This window comes from Strix uralensis, chromosome 15, assembly GCF_047716275.1.
Source record: "Strix uralensis isolate ZFMK-TIS-50842 chromosome 15, bStrUra1, whole genome shotgun sequence".
Classification (NCBI taxonomy): domain Eukaryota; kingdom Metazoa; phylum Chordata; class Aves; order Strigiformes; family Strigidae; genus Strix; species Strix uralensis.
This window is the reverse complement of record NC_133986.1, coordinates 14612916-14637975: the sequence shown is the minus strand read 5'-3', so window position 1 is coordinate 14637975 and position 25060 is coordinate 14612916. Positions and strand designations below refer to the sequence as shown.

The window sequence follows — 25060 nt, the reverse complement described above, 5'->3', positions numbered from 1 at the left end:
ACTCTACTGAACAGCTCTCTCTTCAGTAAAAAGAAGTTTCTTAAATCCCATCAACCCAAACCTAATGTTAACTTATGTGGAGCGGGGAGGAGAGGGTGAGAGGGAGAGAGAGAAACAAGAGACAGTAATCTGCAAGGCAGGACAGCTGCCACTCAAACAACGCCAACATTTGATAAATAATATCCCTCAAAACCTGATATTTCTTTAGCACTTGGCAATCATTTTGTCGATAGAAAGCGGGAAGAACCAGAAGCGCCGAGCAGCTAGAAAGCTGTGGTTTCTTTCGTAAAGTCTGCCAGAAGCGGAGGAGGTGGTGGTGGGCTTTGGAAAAGAAACAATTAAAATAACAAGGTAGCCGATAGCTGCAGATGTTTGGTTTCGGGGTTTGTTTTAATCAATAAAACCTACTTTTTAATATTAAAGATCCTATGAAAAGCAAGCGAGCCTTCTGTCCTATAGCAAATACATTATTATGATTTAGCTTCTATACGGACATAATCTAGGATTATATCGACTCTGCAGAACCGAGTTGAGAAACCCGCTAAGGGACTAACTAACATTTTCCTCCATTCCTCTAAGCGGAGTTTGACAGTTAGCAGACATCCAGCACAGACATATACAGCAGTCAGGAAAAGCGAGCGGCGCTCACTCCTCGGAAAGTTTCTCCCTCCAGTTTCGGAGAAACCTACCTGCTCTCTGGAAATGCAAGGCAGCGAGGGTCTCCTAAACATTTTGCAGCTGCCATAGTAGCTGGCCGACGTTTCCCCTAAGGACACGCAGCTCGATCTCCTCCTGGGTCTGATCACAGGCACTTTTTCCTCCGCGCTGGGGAGCCGTGGGTGGTGATGATGCTGGTGGTGCGCTCCTCGGCTCTGAGCCGAGAAGATGCCGTGCTCCCCGCCGCAGAGTGCCAGGAGGCAGCCAGCCACCCCGACCGAGCCGGCCAGCAGCGGTCTGAGGGCCGGGGGGAGCGAGGGAAGGCTGGTGAGCGACACCAGCCACACCAGGCTGGAGAAGACCAAGACGAGGAGGCTCCGGCGCCACTTCAGGGAGCTCTGCAGCAGGGTCAGCGCCGCCGCCGAGCCCAGCACCGTCAGGAGCCTGCCCAGGACCATCTGCGGCTCGGCGGGGGGCTGGGGCTCCCCTTCGTGCCCCTCCGCGGGCAGCAGCCACTGCAGCGCCACGAAGTCCCCCGAGTAGCAGCACACGGGAAGCGCCAGCGGCCACCAGCGGGTCGTGCCGCCGCCGCGCTCCCCGCGCCGGCCGCCGGCCAGGTAGCAGGTGAGGAAAAAGAAGGCACAGGCGACGCTGAAGAGGGGACTGAGGCAGCGGGAGAGGCACAGCAAGGCGTGCAGCGGCCGGGGGCTCCGCCAGCTGCTCCCGTCCTGCTGGCCCCCGGCGCTGCCCCGGCCGTGAAAGGCCAGGAGCGAAAGGACGAGGGCGGCCAGGACGCCCAGGCTGAGCAGCGCCCGGGTCGAGGAGGCGGCGGCGGGGAACGGCAGCAGGGAGAGGAAGCTCTTCGGGGGGTCCTGCCTCAGGGGGGTCGCGCAGCTCTTCACGTAGCCGTTCCGCAGGCTCTCCGGGCTGCCGCCGCCAGCGGGGAGCGCCGGGGGGGCGGCCGCCCCGCCGCCGTCCGGCTGCTGGCAGGGCTGCGGGGGCTTGCTGGGTCCGTGGCGGGAGGCGGCCGCGGCGGCTTCTCGCTCTTCCCTCATGGTGGTCGGGGACGCGGGAGGGGGGGGGGGGGGGGGGGAGGACGGGGGAGAGGCGCGGGTCGCGCTAGCCCCGGCCCGGCCGCGCCTCCCTCATCGCCTCAGGAGAAAGGCGCCGGGCTGAGCCGCCGCGTCTCTTCGGCGGGCAGCGGCGTCCGCAGCATGGTGGGAGAGGACGGGAAAGGAGAGAAAAGGTAAAAGTCTCGCCCGCTCGTCCGCTTTCCCCGAGCGGATCCGGCGGCGGGGACTCGCTGTCGCCTCCCAGCGCTCACCGGCGGCGGCGGCCGGCGGAGCCCCGGCGGGGGCGGGGGCGGGAGCGCGGCGAGGAGCGGCCCCCGCGCGCCCGCCCGCCTTCCCTCGCGCCGCTGCACACGGCGCGCGCGCGCGGAAGCCCCTGCGGCGGCACGCGCCCCGGGAGCGGTTGCGCGCTAACTGCCACGCGCTAACGGCCGCGCGGTGGCGGGGGGGGGGGGGGGGAAGGCGCGCTCGCGCTCCACGCCCGGCGCGAGCCGCCGGCTCTTTCTCGCCGCCCCGCGCCCCCCGGCCGCTGCCCAGAGGTGTCGGGGGGCCCCGGCCCCGCGTCCCGAGCGGCCCCCGCCGCGGCCGGCGGAGGAACCCCGCGGCGCCCGGGCCCTAGGGAACCTCGCTCTCCGTGTGTATGAAGCAGATCTTTTAAAAACTTATATATATATATATATATACATGTATCCCGCGCGACAGTCGGCCGCCCCGACGGGGGAGCGTGGGGGGAGCGGGCCGGGCCGCGCCGGGCCCCCGCCAGCCCCGGCGGCCGCGCAGCGGCGGGAGGGGAGCTCTGGTCAGGCGATTGAGGGACTGAAACGCTGAGCTGGTTTAACTTTCTTTTCTATCTCGTCTTTTTGTTCTGAGATACCACGGAAAAGTTGCTGGTACGGGCTTTAAAGCACACAAAGAGTACCGAAGTATTTTCCCTTTAAGGACCGACCCTCTCTTTTCCCTTTTTTTTAACACCTGAAAAGTAAGTATGGATTAGAGCAATTTTCTACACTTTTCTTCAGTCTTTGTTAACTAAATTACAGATTAGACTGCATTGCTCGACCAGGTTTGATTATTTGTACAGCTAATCCCTTTGGAATGGATCAAAATAATCATTTTGGACCAGACTATTAAAAGTGTTTAGACTGCTGTAAGTGAAAATAGGCAGCTAATGGGATTTTGAGTAATGCCTTTACTCATTCATCCTCTTTGTTTGTTTCTGGAAGAGTGACTGCTTAGCACGTTTGAAATTATGATTATAACTCTCCATTGTTACCTCGTTACTTAAAATAAATGTCCTTTGAGCCATGTTTCCACATAATATTGTAGTGCTTTACTTAAAATTGCTTTAGAAATCAGATCAGGTAAATCGGTGATTGCACTTTTTCGTTGCTTATTGAAACAAGGAATTCTTGAAATGATTTGTTGCCATTGCTTGTGATTTGCCACATTTGAATAGCCCTCGAGTAGCAGTTGCTTTGGGGAGGCTGTGGGGTAGCAGGAAGTGCTGCTGCAGGATAATGGCCTAAAAACTGATAATATGCAGAAATGGTCCAGCATGATAACTGACAGAAAATACAATTTGCAGTGACAAAGTAGCTTAAGTACATAAGAAGATGGAAATAAGTAAAGGCAGATCAAATTGATGGAATTTTAATACCATTGTACACCTTCCTCTGTTAGAAATATTTCTACACCCTTTCCCAAGAAAGAAAGACTCAGTCCTGACTTGGTACACTTAGTACCAATAGGATGGTACACAATCCGTCTTAAAAAGTTTTGAAAAGAGAAAATGTGAAGTTCCTTTGGGGATTATATTCTTACATTTACTGCTATTCATATGTTAATGATATCAGCTGAACCACAATCAAGCATGTATGTAAATGTTTTCAAGGCTGTGAGATTTATCTTGCTACTATCCTTTATTTTTTGATTCCCTTGAATAAATGCATTCGAGAAATAATTAGATAGTGTGGTCTTCATTAAAACATCATATTTCAGATATGTGTCTGTAGCAGTGGACACTAGAAAGTGCCTAATGAAGAAGAGTACAGAGATAGGACATCGTGTGATCCCTTAATACCCTGAATGCAACCATCTGTGGCTTTAGTACTTTATGAATCAGAAGTGGTGTTTTATTTTTAAAAATTCTCAGTGTATTTTTATTCCACGAATTTGCCCAATCTTTTTTTTTTTTAAGTCCACGTAGGCGTTTGGTATCCTCAGTGTACTACAGGAAGAGGTCCTTGCTCAGTGCAACTTGGCTATGCATTGTGTGAAATGTGGTTTTGTTTTTTTGAAGTTTCCTATTTGTCTTAGTTGATATTCTCATTTTTGGTAGAAACAATGAACAGTTGCTCTCTAGTCACCTTCTGTCTTCAACTCATAATTTTATATCTTTCCTCAGTGTTGTATTTTTCAAGCTCAAGAGTGTTAGTCTATTTGATTTTTTTTTTCATGTTGCTATTAATCTCTCCTCTTTTTTTTGTATTTTTTGAGCACTACTGTATGCTTTTGGAGAGAGGAGCCCAGGAGTTACACACAGTATTCAAGACACAAGAGCATTCAAAATAATGTTTTCATGTCATTATCCAGTTCTTTCCTTGTAATTCCTGCCATTTATTTGTTTTGCTTTGTTAGGGAAGTGAGAAAACAGATGAACTGAGCATCTTTGAATGTTGTTCTGTTGAACACTGAACAAACATTGAACATTGTTTTCACAGCGTTAACTATATAGATCCCAGGATCTATTTTCTGACTGTTAATATCTACATCCACTAGATAGTTTTATACGTAAGGACAGCATTTTTTCATGTGTTTACATTATGGTTATCTACATTAAACTTCACCTGCCAATGCATTCAGGATTGTGAGGCTGTATGCAGATTCTCTCAGTGAGCTCTATTTTTACTACCCTCAGTAACTTAGTATCATCAGCATACTTCACCACCTTACTATTTATTTGTTTTGAGATCATTTATCATGATTATTTAGCTTTTATTTCAGTGGTATGTCTGTGCAAAAACACCCTGAAGAAATGTGTACACAGTTGATTCCTAAATGTAATGGGAATATAGTTGTTCCCTAGTAGCATCTCTGTTGCCTAACAATATTCTTCCTAACTGTATTCCAGGCCCCTGTCCTGAGGAGTTTGCAATCTTGTCGTGAACAATTTCAGTATAAAGAAAACTTAGTTCAAGTAGTTTAGCATCAATCATAAGTTAGAAGAGCGTTAACTACATTTCTCCTTGTGACAGAATAATTTTTAGAATAAAGAAATACCTTTTCATTTACTATACCTTAAACAAATACAGAAAAATATGAAGTGTTTCACTTAAATTGGAATGAAGAAATTTATTTCAGGGTAATGTAATTCTTTTGTCATCTTCCAGTTTCACTAACAAAAGAAGAGATAGGTAGCTTAGTGATTTTGGTTGATTCTTAAGGCTCTGTATGATAGAATACCTGCACCTGTGTAACAGTGGCTATTGATACCTTGGCCTCAATGTACAAACCAATGTCTTCAATTGCTATTTGGTAAGTTTCTAAATGAAAATTGGGATATAATATTTCAAAATACTTGGTTATTGTTTTCATTGTCTGTTCTCTGTTCTGAAACAGAATAACTAGGAAGAACAGAGAATATAACCATAACTGTCTTCACTCAGGGCTGTAATCTTGGCATCTTCTTTGGCCTGTTTCTCTCCTTTGACCCACACATCCAGAACATGTCTAAATCTTACCACATCCGCTTGAATATTTCTAAGTTTCAATCATTCCCTTCTGTTTGCACTGCCCAATTTTATTATTTTTTTTGTCCATGTCCTGGCTGTTGTGTGCCCTGTAATCTTGGTATGCACAGGGATCAGCTCTGTTCAAAATTGCTGTGGTTTTCACCTCAAAGTGCCTTTGTTGTCTCTTGTTCTTCAGAAACAAATCAAATACAAACATTTGATTATTCCTTCTTAATTTAGTCCTGTGATTCCGATCAGCTTCTCACCATATGGACAACTTTTGCATCTGTTTAATACCTTTGGACACAGTTGCCGAGCTGTTCACTTCGGGACACCATTTTGAGCTTCCTCTTGAATCAGCCCAGAAAGTTTAATCAAATTCTAGGAAGTCCTCTTTAAAGTTTCTCTTCAAGCCTTCCATACCGTGTTCATCAAAGTAATAATAATTAGATCTAGTTATTATTGTATGTAATTGTGCCCTGAGTGTAATCCTTGCCCTTTTTACACAGGGAAAGAGATTAACAATATGGTGCCTAACTTGGAAACTTTCACAGGGTAATATTTCAGGAAATTATGAGACACATCAGCTTTCTGGATTCTCCCTTTTGTGTATTTCAGTGACAGAATTGTCTCGGATGTGGTTGACAGCTTTTTCGAGGACTGAACTTTATCTTGGCCAAAATGCATCTGTTCTGTTTTAGCTGTTCTATTTGAGATTCATTTTTAATAATGGACTTAGATGTAATCAAGTTCTTTAAACAAAGTAACCTTTGAAATTGGAAACAAAAGAAATTTAAACCAGCTACATGGTTTAAATATCTTGGCTTTCTAATCATAATCTTGGATCATTTGCATAGAAATTCTTGTGTGTGATTGAAGAATGGGTAAATTGATGCCTTATTCAGGGAACAATATTCTACTACCGAACTACTACACTAGTGTAGAGCGTATGGAAACAAAAAAAGGTGGGAACAGAGGATGCATCTTGTGTTGGAGCTCTGAGTTAATGTTACTGCATTTGCTGCTTTTCTTTCATTCGTATCCATGAGAAAGCTGATGCCTGAATACCATGTTTTTCATTATTTTTTCTTTGAATATTACAGTTTGAAAAATTAATTTGTAGATTAATATAAAGACAGTTGAGATGATGCAGGTAGTAACTGTGTGTACCTCGACTTTGATACCAATTTTACATCTGGTGCTTGAATAAAGAAATGGCATTATTACAGCCAGTTAGCAAAAAAACCCCAACAAACACAAGAAATATTACACTTCCAGAAAGCCCATACAAGTGTAGTTCGCTTATGGAAATCAAAAGTCTGAACCAAACTTGAATGAATGTTTGGAGAAACACCAGCATTATCTATTATCTTTCTAAGTTCGTATTGTGGCAAACACTGTGGCTGCTCTGTTTGGTAAACTGTAAAAATGTGCTGCAGCCAGCAACTAGAGCTACTTGGGTGATCTCACATTTATCTGTGTGTAATGTGCTATCTTGTAAAAGCAGCTAAGGTGTTCATATGTTTTCAGTGCTGAAGGCCTAGGGAGATCCACAGTGGCACACAGGCAACCAGACATAATGAAACAAGCGACTGAAAGATACCGAGATGTAGTTATTAAGGGAATTAAAAAAAATACAGGTGAAAGAAGCTTCTTGTGCAAGTGTATTCAGGATGCGTGATGTCCGTATACTTGCAATAAGGTGTTAATGTAGTTGTCGTGTCTAAGGGTGGGAGAGATCCAGTTGCATTCCGCATTAAGCAAAGCAGTCAGATTCAAAGCTAAGTCACAATGTTTTGATCTGCATCATGTGGCAGCAAAGACCAAGTTACCACATTTACATCTTTTAGTTTAATTTGTCAAAAACAGATACGTGGCAAAGAAAACTGGAAAGAGGTAGTGGAAATATGTTGTTCCTTGTATGATATGATGTCTCTAGTGCATGTAGCACTTGTCAGTTTAAAAAATGTGGGTGATAGCACTAGAAAGATGGAGCTGCTATGGTATGCCATTGTTAGATGAGATTTCCCATTTCTGGCGAAGGAAAATACCGGTGTGATGATCCAGGCTGTAGCTCGGCAGTGACAAACTTTGAGGAACAATCAGTGCGTAGCAGAAATACTGTGTCAACCTAATTAAACCCTATTTAGAAAAAAACAGGAGGACATAAATCTTTTAGTTGCTCAAGTTTTTTCTGGTGCCTGTATTTTTGAAGAGAAGTAGCAGCATGCTGGCTTCTGGTACTGTGTCCAGATGCTTCTACTACTATGTTTTTTGAATCTAAGCAATCAGCCTCCTCATCGGAACAAACGGACTCTTCTGAAATGGACCAGGATGTGCATCTCCTGATAAGCATGTAATGATATGCACCTCCACAGCTAAAAAGTATCTTGATCATACCCTAGCTCTGGCTTTAAAGGTGAAATTGTCGATAGACAATGATTTTTAATGTCTTACAAGCAGAATCTATTGATGCTGATCTGATATCAATAGTCAGGCCACGTATAATTGCATATTTCTTCAAATAATATTAATAGTCTAAATTCATATTAGCTTTATGGAAAGTTTTAATGGAATTGCATAACTTCTAAAAACATTTTTATGCAATATATAATGTATAAATTTAGTAAGAAATATTTGAGAAGTCATTCGGAAATTACCTGTTTAAATAAATGAGGATGTCTTTGGTTGATTTTTTTTCCCCAAGCTACCATGAATTTGGATGCTTCTTTCCTAATAAAAATAAAGATAATGTCTTTATTTTTAAATAAAAAAATTATCAAGTTCAAAAATAGCTGTCAAAATTCCAGCTTTAAGATGTTAGAGAACTGTGTAATTAGATATGGTACTGATTTTTTTTTACATGAGCTTAATTGGAGCATAGCGGGATAGTTTAATTTTTTTACAATAAAAATGCAGGAATTTGTCAAATGTGAAATTTTTGCCAGATTTTACTTTTTCAAAGTTGATTATTTGAGTACAATTTGTCATCCTATGGTATAAGCAAAACTGAAGGTTAATAATAAAACAGAAAATAGATTACTTTCTTCATATGTAGCATCTCTGTATAAAAAGTTTACTTTATGCTGAATCATGTTTTATTGTAAAATCTACACCTTCAGTGAAACAGCATTAAACTTAAGAATACATACTAATATTTTGATGGCGATTCAGTTCTTAACTTGCTAATTGAATTTCTCCCTTGAATTGAAATAGAGGCATTTTATGGACTCTGCTTATTAATAACGCTAAAGATTAAATCTAACTAGGGAGCTGGTTTGGTTTTTGAAAGAAGTCTGACTTAACACATGAGCATCAGATGCATAAATATATTTGAAAAAGATCAAAATCAGTCCAAGTCAGGTCATTTACTGGGAGGGAGAGGGGAAAAAAAAGTGAGCTGAATCATTCAGTCAGCTTCTCTCATTTCCAGATACCCATTTTATTGACCCTAAATCATTAAGACAGGTCCTTGTTAATTAACATTCATTTAAATTCTGTTAAATTACTAAAATTACATTATATTGTCAGCAGGCGTTAAACAACCCAGTAAAGAAATTGTGCTGAGTTTCACCTCTTCAGGGTCTGGCCTGTGTTTCAGCACATGCTTGAATATAATCTCAACTAATTTGTTTGGCTGTTTTACCTCGTTCAGTTACGTGTATGAAACCCTTATAGGCCTTAATACATTCGGAAGTTCATCACAATGCTTTCTTATGGTAAGTATTGTAAAAACTTGGACCTAGAAGAAGACAGTATTAACATATTCACTATGTGATTTTGTTCATAATTAAATAAAACTGAAACCTTTGACTTGAATTGTCAGGCTGCAGATGTCTGAACAATAGTACTTTGACAGAAAATATGTGGAAATATGGACAATATCTTACCTCTTGAATAAAAAAAAGATTATCTGGAATATTAAGCATTCAAAGATTATTGTAACCTATTATATATCATTATCTTGACTTCTAAAATGGTTGGAGATTAATTTGGTTTTAGTATTCAAAGTAATGATGGTCTAGTAAGAGTCTGTATAAGCAAATCTCTAGAACAAAACATGTAAATATAACTTCCCTCCCCACAAAAAGGAGAAATGTAACAGAATCCTGTAATTGTGACTTAGTAACTATTTCTTCTGAGATTCAACATGAGTTTAAAAAATAACAAAATTATGCAATTAAGCTAATTAGCTCATTAATGTGGAAGCATTTTGTCATTCTAACCACAGAAGGAATTAATCTGAGTGAAAAAGCAGACAGGAATAAATTGTGGTAGGAGACAGAAATCAGCTGGTTTTAAAATGATAAATTTATGTGGTTTATGTCTGTCCTCTAAAACCTAAGCACGGCACCAGCATTTCTTTGGTTAATTTTATTTTTATTAATTGTTAAGACCGTGTTGTTCATCATGCATAACCTGAGCCTTCTACGTTGTCCAGGAAGTCATGATGGGCAGTGAAAGTGTTCCAGTTTCAAACAACTGGTCTCTGTAATCTTTCCTATTTAAGTCCACTTAGCTAAAAGTTACTTTTCTTCCTCATATAATGCAATAGGACTGTTTAGCACTCATGATCAATACTGCGTACAGTTGCAGTAATTTATCAGCCAGCTTTTATCGTCTTAGCGGAAGCTCCCGCTCTCTTTCAGCGTTCACCATTTAAGGAGAGCAGTACCCATTGCGCACCCGGAGCATGAATTTACCACATCAGAAACTGCACACCAACTAAAGACTTGAAATGTTTTTGTAACTCTGATGAGTTTGCTGCTTTTGTCTCCTCTGTAAATGATACATCATGATTGTTTACAAACATTGAGGGATTATATTTAGCTGTCAAAGGCAAACAGATGCAGGTAAAGCAGACAGCAGTTTCACAAGATTGAGTAATAGATACGTGGCTTGATCATTTAACTCAGCTATTTTTGCGCTCAAAACTAGTGCTTATTACCTTTAGGCACAATGTTACAGTAAGAGGAGGAAGAACAGTTGGATGTGAAAATGTTTTGAAGATTATTATTTTTGTCAGGTGATATTATTTATGAGTAAGAATAAACAGGATCTTTTAGAAAATACTGCTAATCTGTGTGGGGATTACCCAAGCAGTGAAGACTAGTCCATCATAAAAAGCCTCTCTCCCCTATTGTTAACAGCATGTCTGAATTGACTACATAAGCAAAAATGAGGATATGCTATGGAAATTTTACAAATGCTGAATCTAGATAATGCAAGTGTATTAACTTCAACTGATTAAATTTTATGTGGTTATTCATAGCTAAAATGTGTCCAGCACACTGGGGTACAAAGTAATGATGTAGAAACAATCAGCCATGTGCACCTGTTGGATCTTTTTTGCAATGAAAGAATAATAATTGACCTGCAATAACAAAAGCAGCACATTTAGAGGGTTCTTTCGTTGCTTTGGAGTTTTTGTGTTTGAATTAACAACAACCTGAGAGGAAAGCACCTTGAAAGAGAGCAAACTGGACACAGCAACTGGTTTTACCAGAGCTGATTAATGAAACCCAGAAGTTTACATTATGGTATCTTTGCACTTATGCTCAATTAGTAATAACGAGGCAGCAATGACTGATGCTTAATATAACAAACTCAAACACTGGATCAGTGAAGAACTGCATTTGAGATTACATCATTAACTGATTTCTTATTTATCGTGTACTTGCAATATCATTTATACCATTCCGTAATGATTCCTGTTGTGATTGTTTAAATTATGTAAGAGTTTATGGAAGCATGGAAAAAATCTTGAGGGTTTTTTTGAGACCTGAAAATCTTTCTAGTTCAACCTTGATGGACTTTTAAGTACATTTGGAAAAAATGTTGTATCAATTGCAAGTTACATGAAACACATGTATCTTATTATAACTATTAACGTAACATTGACCATGAACTGAGTTACTGAGATTTTTATTTACTTAGCATTCAAATAATTTTTTTCAAGAGGAATAGATACCGCAGAATAAATTTCACTGAAACAGTATTCACTAGCACTGATCTACAACAAACAGCAATGCTGTTTACTTGATTACTTGTAATGTTATATTCAAAATGTCTTCTTTACTAGAACTAGAATGTTTATTAAATGTGACTGTTATGCCAATAATTGCTAGAGAAAAAAGCATAGTGAACAAAGAATACAATTAGTAAATGAAGTGAACATGTATTACCCTTTATTATTGTTTACTTACTTGCCTATGTGTAAAATTTGCTGATTTGTAATGTTTCTCTGTGACTGCTGCTAATTACAAAGACACTAAAATTCATAATTACTGCTTAGTACCCGTGTGCGCTTGATAGTGGTTTGAAAATTTGTGATTCCTGGCCACTTTGGTTTTTAGTACTTAATTATTATAAGTCTTATTGCAGTGCAGTAGTTTCCTAAATGCGGGTCTCCTGGATGCATGCACCTTTGGGATTTAAAACACTACACATTGCTTTCATTATCTGATATAAAAAAGCGATGTACCGGGGGTTAACCAAATACCAGAGAAGCTGACTGACATACTTTAACTGAAGTTGCTTATATCATATTCGAATTGTTGCTGTTAATTCTGAGGCACATTCATATTAGAAAGTGAACATCAGATGTCAGGTAGTGTTGTTAAAGGTTGGATTTAAACAAGATTTCATGTTCTTCAGTTTTGGCCTTGATTACTTACTGTGAAGTTACTTAAGTAGCCCTATTCATTTAAATGCTATGTATTTGGCATGTTTCCTTTCTTCAATGCTGAAAGTGGGGAATCTATCCTTTACACATAAGTTCAGTTTTGCTTTTATTTATTACCATGTCCCCTTCCCATGATTGGTACATTTTTTTGTGCAAGTTCTGAAATGGATAGAGGGAAGAAGGAAAACAGTATTCCAGTTTCAAGGAAATGTTTAGTTAAACTTTCAGTGCTTTCTGATATATTAGGGTAAAAAAAGATAACCATTTTTCAGACTCAATTTATATACTTCATAGTTTAGGAGTTGTTAAAATGTACATGGGGCAGTTATGGTATTAACTGGAATCCTGGGATGTATCCTATTTCGTTACCTCCCCAGCCAGGTCTTCTACACAAATAGGTCTGTACCAAATCTAATGGCACAATTAACATATTTCTGAATAGAAAAATGTTGAATTGCTGTAAAATATATATTAATGTGGCATGTAAATTAAAATAATTAAGGAATTCCCGGGTTTTGAGTTGAGAGGCCTGATTCTGTACACTGCCCAGCGAAATAAAAGAGCCTTAGAGAGAGTAGGCAGGAATACTGCTTTAGTATGTATTTTTTATACCGAGGCTTTAGGCAATAATGATCTATAAAGAGGTTCATGCTTCTGAGAGGTCTAGCTAAAAGCCATTGTTTTTATAGCAGATACAGAAATAATTGACTTGAGACATAAATGAAGTGAGTATGTAATCGCTTATTTTGCTATACGTAAGGAAACAAGATTTCAGTTACTGGAGCAGTATGCGCAAGTACATTTGTTTTCTGTTTGTGTTACTCTGAAACATAAACTATTTTTATAAATGGACATGACATTTTATAAGATGTTTGTGAAGTCAGGCCGTGCTTTCCCAGTTACTTGGAAAGTTAAGTCTTAAATAACAAAATGACTTGCAGAAATTTAACTTACGTGAACCTTAACCAATAGAGTCAGGCACTTGCCATGTATTGTTAATTACTTAATCACTGAACATAGTTCACAAATGCAAATGTAAATTTTTTAGACATGGAATGCAAACAAATATGTTCCAAGAGTTGAAAACTGTTTCTTCTGATAAGAAATCTTTCATCTGTTTTTCCTCCTTCCCCACCTTTTTTTCTTCTTTTTTTCCCCTTGTTTTCCTTTTTTTCCATATAGACAGGCTATGGGACTCTCTAAGGGCTAGCTTTCTTAAAAAGCTTCCTTGATGATTAATAGTAAGCTAAACATACTTTGATTGAATTAGGCAAGGATTCAATATTCTCTTTATCAGCTGATCTGTGTTTACATTCACACTGAGAGCGTATCTGTATTTAGCCCTATAGGTCAGATAATCTTACTGATAGCAGCAGGGGCATGCACAAGTATCAACCCCTGCATAACATCAATGTGACAGTAAGCACAATCCGCTTTGTACTCAATTGCTGTTAAATATCAAAATGAATCAGAATGATTCCTCATTTCATACAGTACCTGTGGTGTATGAAAAGCTGACTCCCAACTTTGAAACTTTTTCAATTTTTTTACAGCTAAGAGAGTTTTAGCTACTGCTGGTGATTTTATTCTAGTTTGACTAGGTTCTGCTTTCGGGTTTTGAGAGGTGCATTGATCTTGGCAATTGTTTCTTAATCTCATATGATCATTCCGATTGCTTTGATAGCCCATATTCCTGGGCAACTTTGTATTTTTGCCCACTGAGATCATTAGCACTAGTTTGAGGAGTATTTGTTAATTAGGTTTGTGGGTTCTTCAGGACCAAGTAGCATCAAAGTACCTTATTATCCCAGCAACACAGCTAGAAGATTGCTCTTGAGCAGCCTGTTTCAGTCAGGATGGGAAGGAGCTGTACTTCAAAGAGAGAACCCCACACCTGGGACCCTCTGATTCTGGAGCAAGGTCTTGGTAGTGCGTCAGCCCCGTGACCGTTGTGGCAATTGGAGAAGCTTGTCAGGCCTGCAGCATCACAGCACCTGTTTTCCAGAGAGCCCTAACAGAGCCTGTTGCCATATTATCATATTCTTAAGGAAAAGATCCCTGTGGTCTAGATCTTCAGCTCCCCTCAGTGCTTCATGAGTACTTTCCAAGGCTACTTTTCTAAGAACTCCTGACTTACTTGTGCTCCATAAAAAACTGAACTCTTCAGCCTTACTTCAGTTCCACATTTGGAACTACCTCATGTGCTTCTCAAACTATATCCATGTCCTGGTTTCGGCTAGGATAGTGTTAATTTTCTTCTTAGTAGCTGGTACAGTGCTGTGTTTTGGATTTAGCATGAGAATAATATTGATAACACACTGATGTTTTAGTTGCTGAGCAGTGCTTACACTAAGTCATGGACTTTTCAGCTTCTCATACTGCCCTGCCAGCGAGCAGGCTGGGGGTGCACAAGGAGTTGGGCAGGGACACAGCTGGGACAGCCGGCCCCGACTGACCAAAGAGATATCCCACACCATATGGTGTCATGCTGAACAATAAAACTAGGGGAAATTGGCTGGGGGGTGGCAGCCCACTGCTCAGGGACTAGCTGGGCATCAGTCAGTGAGTGGTGAGCAATTGCACTGTGCATCACTTGTTTTGTATATTCTTTTATCATTATTATTATTTTCCATTCCTTTTCTGTCTTATTAAACGGTTTTTATCTCAACCCACAAGTTTCACCTTTTTTCCAATTAACTCCCCCATCCCACTGTGGGGAAGTCAGCGAACGGCTGTGTGGTGTTTAGCTGCCTGGTGGGTTAAACCACAACAATCCACAAGATCTTTGACCATCTGGTGACCTTTATCAGATTACTGCCCAAAGATTTTTGCCAGAAGTTTGACACTCCAATTATTAAGGGTCATATGTCATCTAGAACAATCCTGCAAGCCTCACTTGACGCAGCTGGGGCAGCAGTCTGGGCTTTCACCTACTCCTTATTTCTTAGGCAATTTTCTTGGCTTCTGTGTTTCCAGGGAGAATAAAACAATTATAAAGAAAGAGATTCTTTAGCATCCCTTCCAAAGGAGCAGCATGGACCACAAAGGTGTGTGAGCTGGAACATCGTACCAGAAGCAAGCGGAAGTGGTAGGAAATAGCTTACTCTTCTACTGGTTGTTTAGTGAAGTTTTAACCTTTTTTGAAGTATAGACTTCTTGTGGCTGAGTCTGAGCAACATTATTATTAGAATGTTCTTCTCGTCTTTGTAACAGATGCTTGCTTTTTTGGCTAGAAGTTGTCCTTGCGTGACTTGAGTTCAGAAGGAGGTATGCTGTCCTCCCCAGACGTATAGTATATCAGGTATCAGACATTTCTGCTAGCAATTGGCCTGGGTTCTTGAATGAGCTGGAAAACAGACTGGGTCATTTCAAGCATCCATATCACAAGCAGGAAGTCCATGACAATGTTCTGGAGACTTTTCTACAAGAATGTGGTTAACCAAGACCTATTCTTCCCATGGACGTGAATAGGAAACGCCATCCTTTTTACTCCAGAGTGTCTTCCAGACCCTTTTGTAATCAACTGTTAAAGGAGACAGATGAATTCATGTCAACCATGGATGTGTTTTCTAATCTTCAGCATTGTTTTGAAAGATAAAATAGCTATCGTTCTGATAGCTAAGGATGAACGTAAGGCAGATGTGACATAATTTCAACTTTTCTGTTGAACTTCTCTGTTCAACTTCATTATTGAAGTCCTTTTTTTTTTAAATGCCCAGAGACTTTTTTTTTTCCCCTTCAGAGAAATACCTGATTAATAGAAGAACAAATAAAAGGCAAATTTATTTGGCCAAGTAGACTTAATTTGCCATGTGATACACAGAAAAGCCAATTTTCCTTTCCTTGGCCTCATTGTCTAGAATTCTATTTCCTGGATGGTGCTGGGTTCCTCTATCAGCTCAGCCTATTTGACAGCTGTTTCAGCACTGCACTTCCAGGCTGGTGGCTTCTTGGTTTTTGCTGATACTACAGTAATTGTATCTTGAAGGATTTGTTAGTATTTTTTTCTCCTTTATGTACTAGTTTTCAAGTAGGATCTGAATATCATAGTTGTTTCTGAATACTTATTTGAGTGGTCAGAAATGGTACTTGAGCTTTGAAGTGCTTGTGAATGTTCATCACAGGTCCTTCATAACTTATGCTAATCTTGGAAAGAGGTATACATTAAGAAAGAAAAAGTATGGAAAAAGAACACATGCAAAGCTAGATATGTATTAAAACGGTTAGCAACTGTTTAAAGAAAAGACCTTAAAATGGTGATATGCATACATACAGCAGTGCAGCTTAAGAAATGGCATTTCCTGAGCTGAGAAACATTCTGTGAAATTCACATTCACTTCACTTTGTAGAAGTGATTGTATAATGAGTTCATCCCTGGCTAGAAACCAAAGAAAGTTGGTCAATTTGACACCAATGCTCGAAAGTCTCTTAAAGGAGAGGTAAACCACTCCTAAGCAATGAAGTACTGCTATCATTTACTTGTATGCTTCAGGTGCACAACGCTGTATTATTAAAACCTTTTATAAAAATACAAACATACATAATAAAGTTGTTATTCTCTCAATTCCTGTTATATTTTAAAATTTCTTTCCTTCTTCGTGGCTAATCAGATTTGGGCCAAAACCCAGAAGACCATTCAGAAATAGGTTGCTGCAGGGTGATACCCAGGATCTAGATTACTCCTTTAAATTCACAAGGCAAATGCTATAATATGAAATTTGGAGATATACACACATACCCACCAGTTTTCAATAAAAGCAGAAATAAACTATTTTATATACTTTCTTAATCTGATTTAAAATTGACAGTACCAACTACATGTTCAAGATCTAAGTAAAACTGGCTATACTAAAGTCATTAAAAAGTCATTGATAATGATGTAAAGATTGTAACTTAGAAACTGGATTTTAAAACTCAAGTTCAATATATTCTGAAGAAATGTTTAATGAGTCTGATTCGCATTAGAAATATATATTGATATCACTTCAGTAGAAAGCTACGTTATGAAAGCGTATACCTGGGTGAAGATTTGTAATTACTGAAAAGGAAGAAGTATCAGGGCGTATTTCAGATTACATTGTATAAGTGGTTTTTGCATAAGATCCTAAACAAATTAACTTAATATTCTGCTTTAGTGGTAAGAAGACTATTTTTGTCTGCAACTAATCTAAATAACATGTGCTGAGTATTATGTAAAGTTAATAGTGAGAATACAGAATTTGATAAAAGGAGCATTCTGTTTGAGAGGGGTTTTTTGTAACTTTCATCTATGTTATTTTGCACAATATTAAAAAGAAATACAAATCCATGCATATTCGCTGCTCACTATGAAACAAGGAGGTACCCAGGGCCTTTTGGTAATTGTTTTGCCTTAATGCATTTCAAGTTGCATAACAAAAAAATAATAGTCTCTATTACTGGTCACTGTTCAAAATCCCAAGGTATGTACTCAATTTCCAACCAGGAAAATATCTTCCTTTTTTTATTAATTATTATAAGACAGTTGAAAGGGTCTGTACAAATGCAAAGATAGTCTTCTGATTTCATGATCTCTCTATTCTTTTTTTTTTAATTTTAAATTTCCCCATTCAAAGTATGAAATCTTTCATTTGGTAATACTTTTTGTCTGAAGAATTATTGTTCCTATTCGTTTAATGATGTGATAAACACAGCTTAAAAATATTTTGGTGCCACAGAATGTGTTGTGAATGAGACATCTGTAGTCACAAATTTATTTGATATATACTTCTTAAAATCAAAAACAGATGTGTAGATGTGTAGACTATATAATGATATGCTAATAACTACTGCAGAAATTTTTAGATACTCACTAGCTAGTTTCAAGGCAGGGTTATACTGAGGCGATCTGGAATTAATTTAGAGCCCTTCAGGCCCATCACTGAATCCTTCCATGGACCAGGCTTAGAAGCCAAGGGTTGCGCCAAATACTCTGGATTTAGAATTATCCTTACATCAATGGAATTTGTTCATAATTTAAGCATGTATGATGCACTGTCTGAGCTCAGTGATCTGTCAGAACGATTGCAGACAATGGACACTCTGCTGCCAGAAGCTCTCTCGCATTTGTCAGGACAGGCTTAGATTTCTGCTTGCATTGTTGTTAGTTTAGGAATATATACAATAAAGATGGCAGCGCCAAATAAAATTTGTACTATGAAAACACGGATATGCATGACAGCAAAGCTGTTAAAACCTCTGTAGCAAAATTAGGAGCTTGGCAAACAGCAAAAAAACCCTGGCTGATGACAGCAAGACTTTTTAAGACTAAAACTTACTCAAACATCTATTTTTTCCTGCATATTAATTCTGTATTGTAGTCTTTCCTAATGAAAAACTGAATCTGTACTAAGAATGGGCTGAGTCGCTTTTTGAAAAGCATAATCCACAAATATCCAAATTCTTGCCTAAATAGTAACTGACTATTACAGTAACTTTAACAGTCCCATAGAACTTGAAAATGCCGTGAAGAGAAGTGTCACAGAAATCCTTAATGTCTTGCCAGGAATAGTAAGTCATTCCTAGGATCTTCACACTCTCTTTTCTTTTTTTTTTTTTTTTTTTTTTTTTCTTTAGGTACTTAGTTTAATAGCCTCTGGCAAATTTCTTTCTGTATGTGAATGTATTTCCATTTTTCAGGCAGAAACTTTTGGCAATAATAGATGTGGCAAAAACATTCTGAACATTTTATTGTGTGATCTACCTATAAGTACTCATCGTAAAATATTTATGGAATATAAATGCATAACTAAGAAGGTAATACTTTGTCTAGCCATTAGTTTAATATGACAGTAATGTCTGTCATAAGGAAATGGGATCCATTAGTGGTCTCATGGATTACAAAGGCTTTATTTCTGTATCACTCTATCTGATATTTCCAATCTGTGCTGACAATTATACTTGATTCTCTCATAGGTAGAAATTTTGAAAAATGTCATTGCTAATATAACTGATATCATATTCATTCATGTACTTGTGCATCATTCATAGATGTCTGTCTCAAAATGTTACCTATCTGCTGCTGAATGTTTGATGGTGCTTTGGTTTTGATTCAGTTATTCTCAGTCAAAAATAATTCCAACAATATGAATCAACAGTAGCAATTAATATATTTGAAAGAGTTTATGCAGCTATATGCACACAGAAATTGATCTTTTATCCTCAGAACCTTAAGATAAAAGCTGCCATTCTTTTTTATTGAAATAAAAAGCTTAATAGATTTTCATAGAATTCGAATAATATATTTCATAATACTCCCATAAATCATGATAATAGTTCTTCAGTTATCTTTTGATGACTCAGACAATACTATATACACTGTTTAAATTATAACTTCTAGGCTAACAAGCAATTTACAGCTCAAAATATATTTTTCTTGTATAATTAATGTATATTATACAGAAACCCTTCCTCACTTAGAACAAAGAAATAAATTTCAGGTCCAAGAAATAACTAGCAATAATATCCATGTGAATTTCTCTCCAAATATATTTTTATTTTACTCAAACAAGAACTTACAAATAAAAACTATTTCCATGACCAGGATGTGCTACAACAGCTCTGCTGTGTTGAACCTTGTGCCCTTGTTTGTTCCAGGACTGGACAGAAAGAGCCAGACTCTTCTCTGCAGTTCTTTTTCCACAGGGATTATTTTAGCCTGCTTTCAGCATTGCCTGGTCTTTCCCAGCCAGCTTTGATGATCAAACAAGGTTAGTTGCCCTGAAGGCCTGTCCTGAAAAGGACAAATGATGTCAGTTCACAAGAGCTATGGATTTAAAAAATTAGGAATAGACTTTTAAAATTTGTGTAGTTAACATTTTTCATGACAAAATATTCTGGTGTTTAAATTTGGTCAGTAGTTCAAAAAATGTCAAAAAATGCCTTTGGCAACATGAATACAAGGCTGTTATAGAGAAAGAAATGTCTCCACCTCTACTGAGAACTCACAAAGAATAGGAAAGGAGTTTAGCATCATTTATAGAGACAAGGTATTTCTTCCTATTTACAGTACTGAATACAAATGATAGATTTTTTTCCTTTGCAAGCACTTCTGAGATCATCTTTAAATGATCCTAAAGACAAGTATGTACATTTATAGCAGCTGTCAAATTTTTGCCCTCAGTCTTAACCTTGATGAAAATGTCATCAAATATGACATGCTTACAATTAAGTAGTCTTTTCACATCAAAATATCTATTAATGAAGTAAATTTATTACCTGCATTAAATCTAAATATGGACTGTGCACATTGTTGAGAGAGTAAGGCAGTTCTCAAAAAAAACTTAGCCAAAATATTCAGTCTTGACTGTATTATGACAATATCCAATTTAATCTAATTTTAAGTAATCTTATTTTGATGAAACCAACCCATGTACATGAAGCTGAAATGTTTGTATGTATAGCAGTCTGGAATAAGGGTGTTTGGGTCATTATTTAAACCCAGTTTTATTTTAGAGATTAAGATCCAGGTTTGTGGCATTAAAATCAAAAGACACAAATCATTGACCTGAGAAGTGTAAGAGGCACTTAATGTGAAGTGATTATCAACCATGGTGATTTGAGACTCAATTAGGTGTAAATATAGTCCAACTAAATACAGCACATGAAATTGAAGGGTCTTCTGAAACAAATGTGATTGCCATTTCTGCCCTCCAGGATTTGTAGACTACAGCAGACAAGAGGACAATTTTTTGGTGTTTTGGGGTTTTTTGTCTTTTAACGAGGGAAGGAAGAACACTGTTTTAAGATCTCTCTTCTGTAGTTCAGTCCCTTGACTATAATTTTTAAGAAAGTCCTGTACTGTGTTCCAGAAGAAGGTATCCACCCCCTCTCATGTTGGCCTAGATGATTGATCAACAAATGGACATTCACCATATAATACAAAAAAGGCAGCTAACTGTCAAATTAAATTATTTTTCTCAGGATTTTGCTGTCCTTAGTTTCTTATAGTGTCACACATTTCACTTAAATAGGGATAGCATTGTTATAAACGTTTGAGAGTTACTTGCCTAATGCAGTTCACTTTTTGTTACCTATTCTAGGAAAAGTCTGACTTCTGCTTGGCTAACAAGCTTTACTTCATCCTTCTCTTTAGCACAAATAGTACCTTCAAGTCTCCTGCAGCCAATATTGACCACTTCTTTTCCCCCAATAGTAGCAGTCAAACTCCCAACAATTGCTAGATACTAAGCAATGGATTTTTTTTTTTTCAATTTGAGGAAGATTGAGATTAATTGATAACACTTTTATTGTTATACATAAACAGCTACTTAGTGCAGGAAGCTATACTGCATGAGTCGTGAAATACAGCCCAAAGAAATTAAAGTAGGGTATTTGAATGTTACAGTAATATGCCCATTCCTACTTGTGTGTAACCACTTGTCTGTCTGACAGGAGTGGCTCCGAGATCTCCCTGGGACCCGTCCTTCCCCTTCTCCAAGGGGATGAAGATGCTGCCTTCATTCAGTCTGTCTCCTACTCTGGCGCAACAGTTTTCTTTCTTTTGCAATCTGCTGTGCCTAGATAGCACAAAACATGCAGTCCCTGGGTGTGTTACCACTGACCCCAGTGGAGCCAATCTTTCACCAAAAAAACTCCATGCAGCTACGGGAGTGTAGTACACAGCAACACAGTGGTTAACGTAGATTGCTGGCGAGTGGCATCCCAAAAGGGGACTTGGTGGAATGTTGTTTCCTCAGTGAATCAGCAGAAGAGGAGGCATAATGACCTTGCCTTTTAGTTCCTGTATATTAATCTCTGCAGAGCAATGCCTGTCATCGCTCAGATGTCAGATGCTGTTTATAACTACACTGGAAACATAACATAGGACAAAATAGTATCACTAATTTCTCTTGAGGCTGTATATGCATGTTTTAGGTTAGCTATTTTTTCACTGCTGCACTTAGTTCAGACATTGTATCGGCAGTATTGTAAGGTGGCTTGAAAAGTTGGTTTTGTCTGAGAATTCGTCCAGGTGCTCTCTCAATACACAACCAAAAGACTACAATGTGTTCAGGTGCAAAGGCTTTCACAGCACAGGTATGACACGGCTCAGGACGTACCGCCTTGTCTTTGCTTGAACCTGCTGCTTTTGATGACACCAAATACCAGTGTAGGAGGGCAGAGAGAAGCATCTCCATGCCAGCTGTGATTTGACGAGCATTCATCACCTTTCCTTGCTTATCTGTTACTTAAACTGAAAAATTCTACTCTTTACTGTCATTTTTTATATGAAGCTATTCCATAATTTGAATAATTCTTTTTGCTTTTCCCACTGCCTTCAGTACTGCCACATTCTTTTAAGGTGGGAAACAGGAATCACAGCCAGCATTCAAGTCTGAATGGTGTCAGATGCAGTATGGATTTAGACAGTGGCATAGTAATGTGTTACGTTTTGTTCTTTAATTTAGCTGTTACTGAGCACTGAACATGTTTTTGTAGAGCATGTACACATTTGTGTATTAATTTCTCTGAAGTGATCCTGATTATCAAGTTGCCAACTGTGAAACTAAAAGTGAGAAAATACTATTTTCTGCTAACATAGATGTTTTATAAGTAGATTGTTTAATGTGAGAAATACTTTTAGTTTTACTTTTCAGTCCTGTAGTCTTTTGTGATTTCTTCATGTAGTATGTTGATTGCTGCTTGTCATTCACTTTTTTCTCTACAATTGAATTTGTATTTCTTAATCCTCTTTTTCTATTAATTCAAACCTTCTACAGAATTATGCAATAGTTGTGTTAGGACTATTACCAAAGAAAACGTTTGGTGCACTTTCCTCTAGCTTTTAGTACTATAAAATTAATACCTGTGATATACCTGGGATAATTGGGATAGTTTTGTAGGTAGTTAATAATGGATCAGATACAGCAGAGACAAAATCAGTGTGAAGTTGTGTCCCATGTTGCCTCATCGATGTGTCCCATAACGTGGCTTGGAGAAAACAGCAGTTTAACCATCCTGGTCACTCAGCACTGTTTTTTCTGCTGTGTCTATCGACTGTGTCTGTTAGCGCAGCCTTTTGTCATGCAGATTTTTATCTCCTATGAAGCAGATCATTTTGTGCAGGACACTGTGCCACCATTAAATATAGCAAGGGTGACATTTTCTCGGGTGCAGAGGTCAACATAATGCTTATGCATTGCTTAAATTTTACTGAAACTCTCATTTAAGGCCTTCATTCAAATTTTCTAACAACTTTGTGTGACTGACATACCACTAACTTCACTAATTTCAGTAACTGCCATACTTGGGCAAAATATACGCAGAATGCTTTCTTCTGATTTGATGCCTTTGTTATCTGAAAAAGAGGTATTTGATTTTGCCTTGTTCATTCCTTTCTCTTATTTTGTATTTAAATATTAACCTCTTGGTTCAAATACATCAATGGGGAATAGGTTGGGTGCTTTTTAACACCAGCGCACTGAGATCTAATCAGAAATACATGACAAACCCACTGGCTTTAGCCCTGCCCATTGAGGGCTCTTACTGAGCCTAAAGGGCAAGCAGGAGCATTCAGAAGGAAGTGAATGACTTCCTTCCACAGTGAGCATTTCCCCTTTCTAGAGATTATTCCTGCCTCTGACATCCTCTTGTCCTGCTGCCCTGGGAATATGTTGTGCTGCCTGAAGCACTGGAGAGCAGCTGGAGCTCCATTCCATGCAGCCCTTCCTGCTCTCACATGACCTGAATCAGTTTGCTTTAGAATAAATTTTTAATAGCTGGACATCTGGTTAGTTTGGTTTTGAATATATTTTTCTATCCATGTAATAAAGGAAAAAAGATTACTCAGGAAAATACTTGTTATTTAATAAACCTATACAATAGTTCATATAGCTTCCAGCAGTTCTTCATTTATACAGCTTTTACCAACTTTCTGTGTGAAGCTTTTACAAATCTTGCCTTTTTATCACTAAAATCGTGGTTCCTAACATTACTTGCTGTATGTATACAGAACAATAGAAAGTCTTGGCATAGTTTAGTCTTCTATCAAAATGAACAATTTTGCCAAAAGAGAGGAAATATCTGTCTATTGTTCTGTTACTGTAGGTGGAGTAAACGGATCTTAGGGAGTCTCTTATCACTGTAGGAAGTTATTACAGAATGGCATTATAGCAGAGACTACGCGAATATTTACTGCAAGTTCAGTGAAACTTGAAAGCTGTTCAGCTCACTTAAAATGTTTATATATCCTGTTTCAGTGCACATCAAGTAATGTTGAAGAAAAGAACTTATTTCAGATCAAATGATTTTTTATTAATCGGAAAGCTTAAAAATAACAAACCAAGTTAGATCATTTAAATCAGTCTGTTTAGATTTTTTTTTTGTTTTAGACAACACTGTAGCCCTCTCCAGGGAAAAAGAGAAAATTCTCCAGTGGTAAGAGAAATGTGTCATTGGTTCTGCAGCAGTCAAAAGGTGATAGAGTACTAGTTTGACTTTAATGGCTGTGACTTCAGCAGCTGGATACTTGTTTAAAAAATTAAAACGTATCAATACAGTATTAATTGATTCTCTTTTGTCATAATGCTTGAGTGATGCAACCCTATAGAGGAGTTCTCATAGTAATTTTTAACTCACTTTTTAGTTACAGCTATATAAAAATATTTTACATTGTCCAAAATAAGAGCTCCTGTAAGCAATTAATTTTTGTTAAGCACTTGTAGTTTTTTATCATTGAAAGCAAAAAGACCCATTTAGAAATTTAATCACATCTTAGCTGTAATTAAGAAAGACATAGTAATATTTTTCTAACATAATTCATAATAGTGGTTCTCATTTAGCTTTATATAATTTCAGAGACTTCCTGTACCCGTTGTTTTTTTTTTTTCCAAAACAGAAATATAAGAGGATTTCCAGTCTGCTACATCTGATTAACTGTGGCTGTTGTTTTAGTCTCA

The 25060-nt window shown here is 38.6% G+C and overlaps 1 protein-coding gene and 1 long non-coding RNA gene across 2 annotated transcripts in view; one reads left to right on the top strand and one right to left on the bottom strand.

The window, feature by feature from the left end:
- The window catches only part of PDE3B (phosphodiesterase 3B), an 88232-nt gene extending 86171 nt beyond the window's left edge, over positions 1-2061 (bottom strand). Inside the window, exon 1 of the mRNA XM_074885072.1 lies at positions 690-2061. Within this exon, the coding sequence (XP_074741173.1) occupies positions 690-1712 (1023 nt within the window). The 5' untranslated portion in view covers positions 1713-2061. The remainder of the gene's footprint in view (positions 1-689) is intronic.
- A 133-nt stretch (positions 2062-2194) lies between these two features.
- On the top strand, positions 2195-23991 carry LOC141950358 (uncharacterized). The gene is made up of 5 exons (XR_012631011.1): positions 2195-2365; positions 2598-2706; positions 15120-15231; positions 19758-19870; positions 21555-23991. It is a non-coding gene; the product is annotated as an uncharacterized LOC141950358 (long non-coding RNA).
- Positions 23992-25060: the final 1069 nt, after the last annotated feature.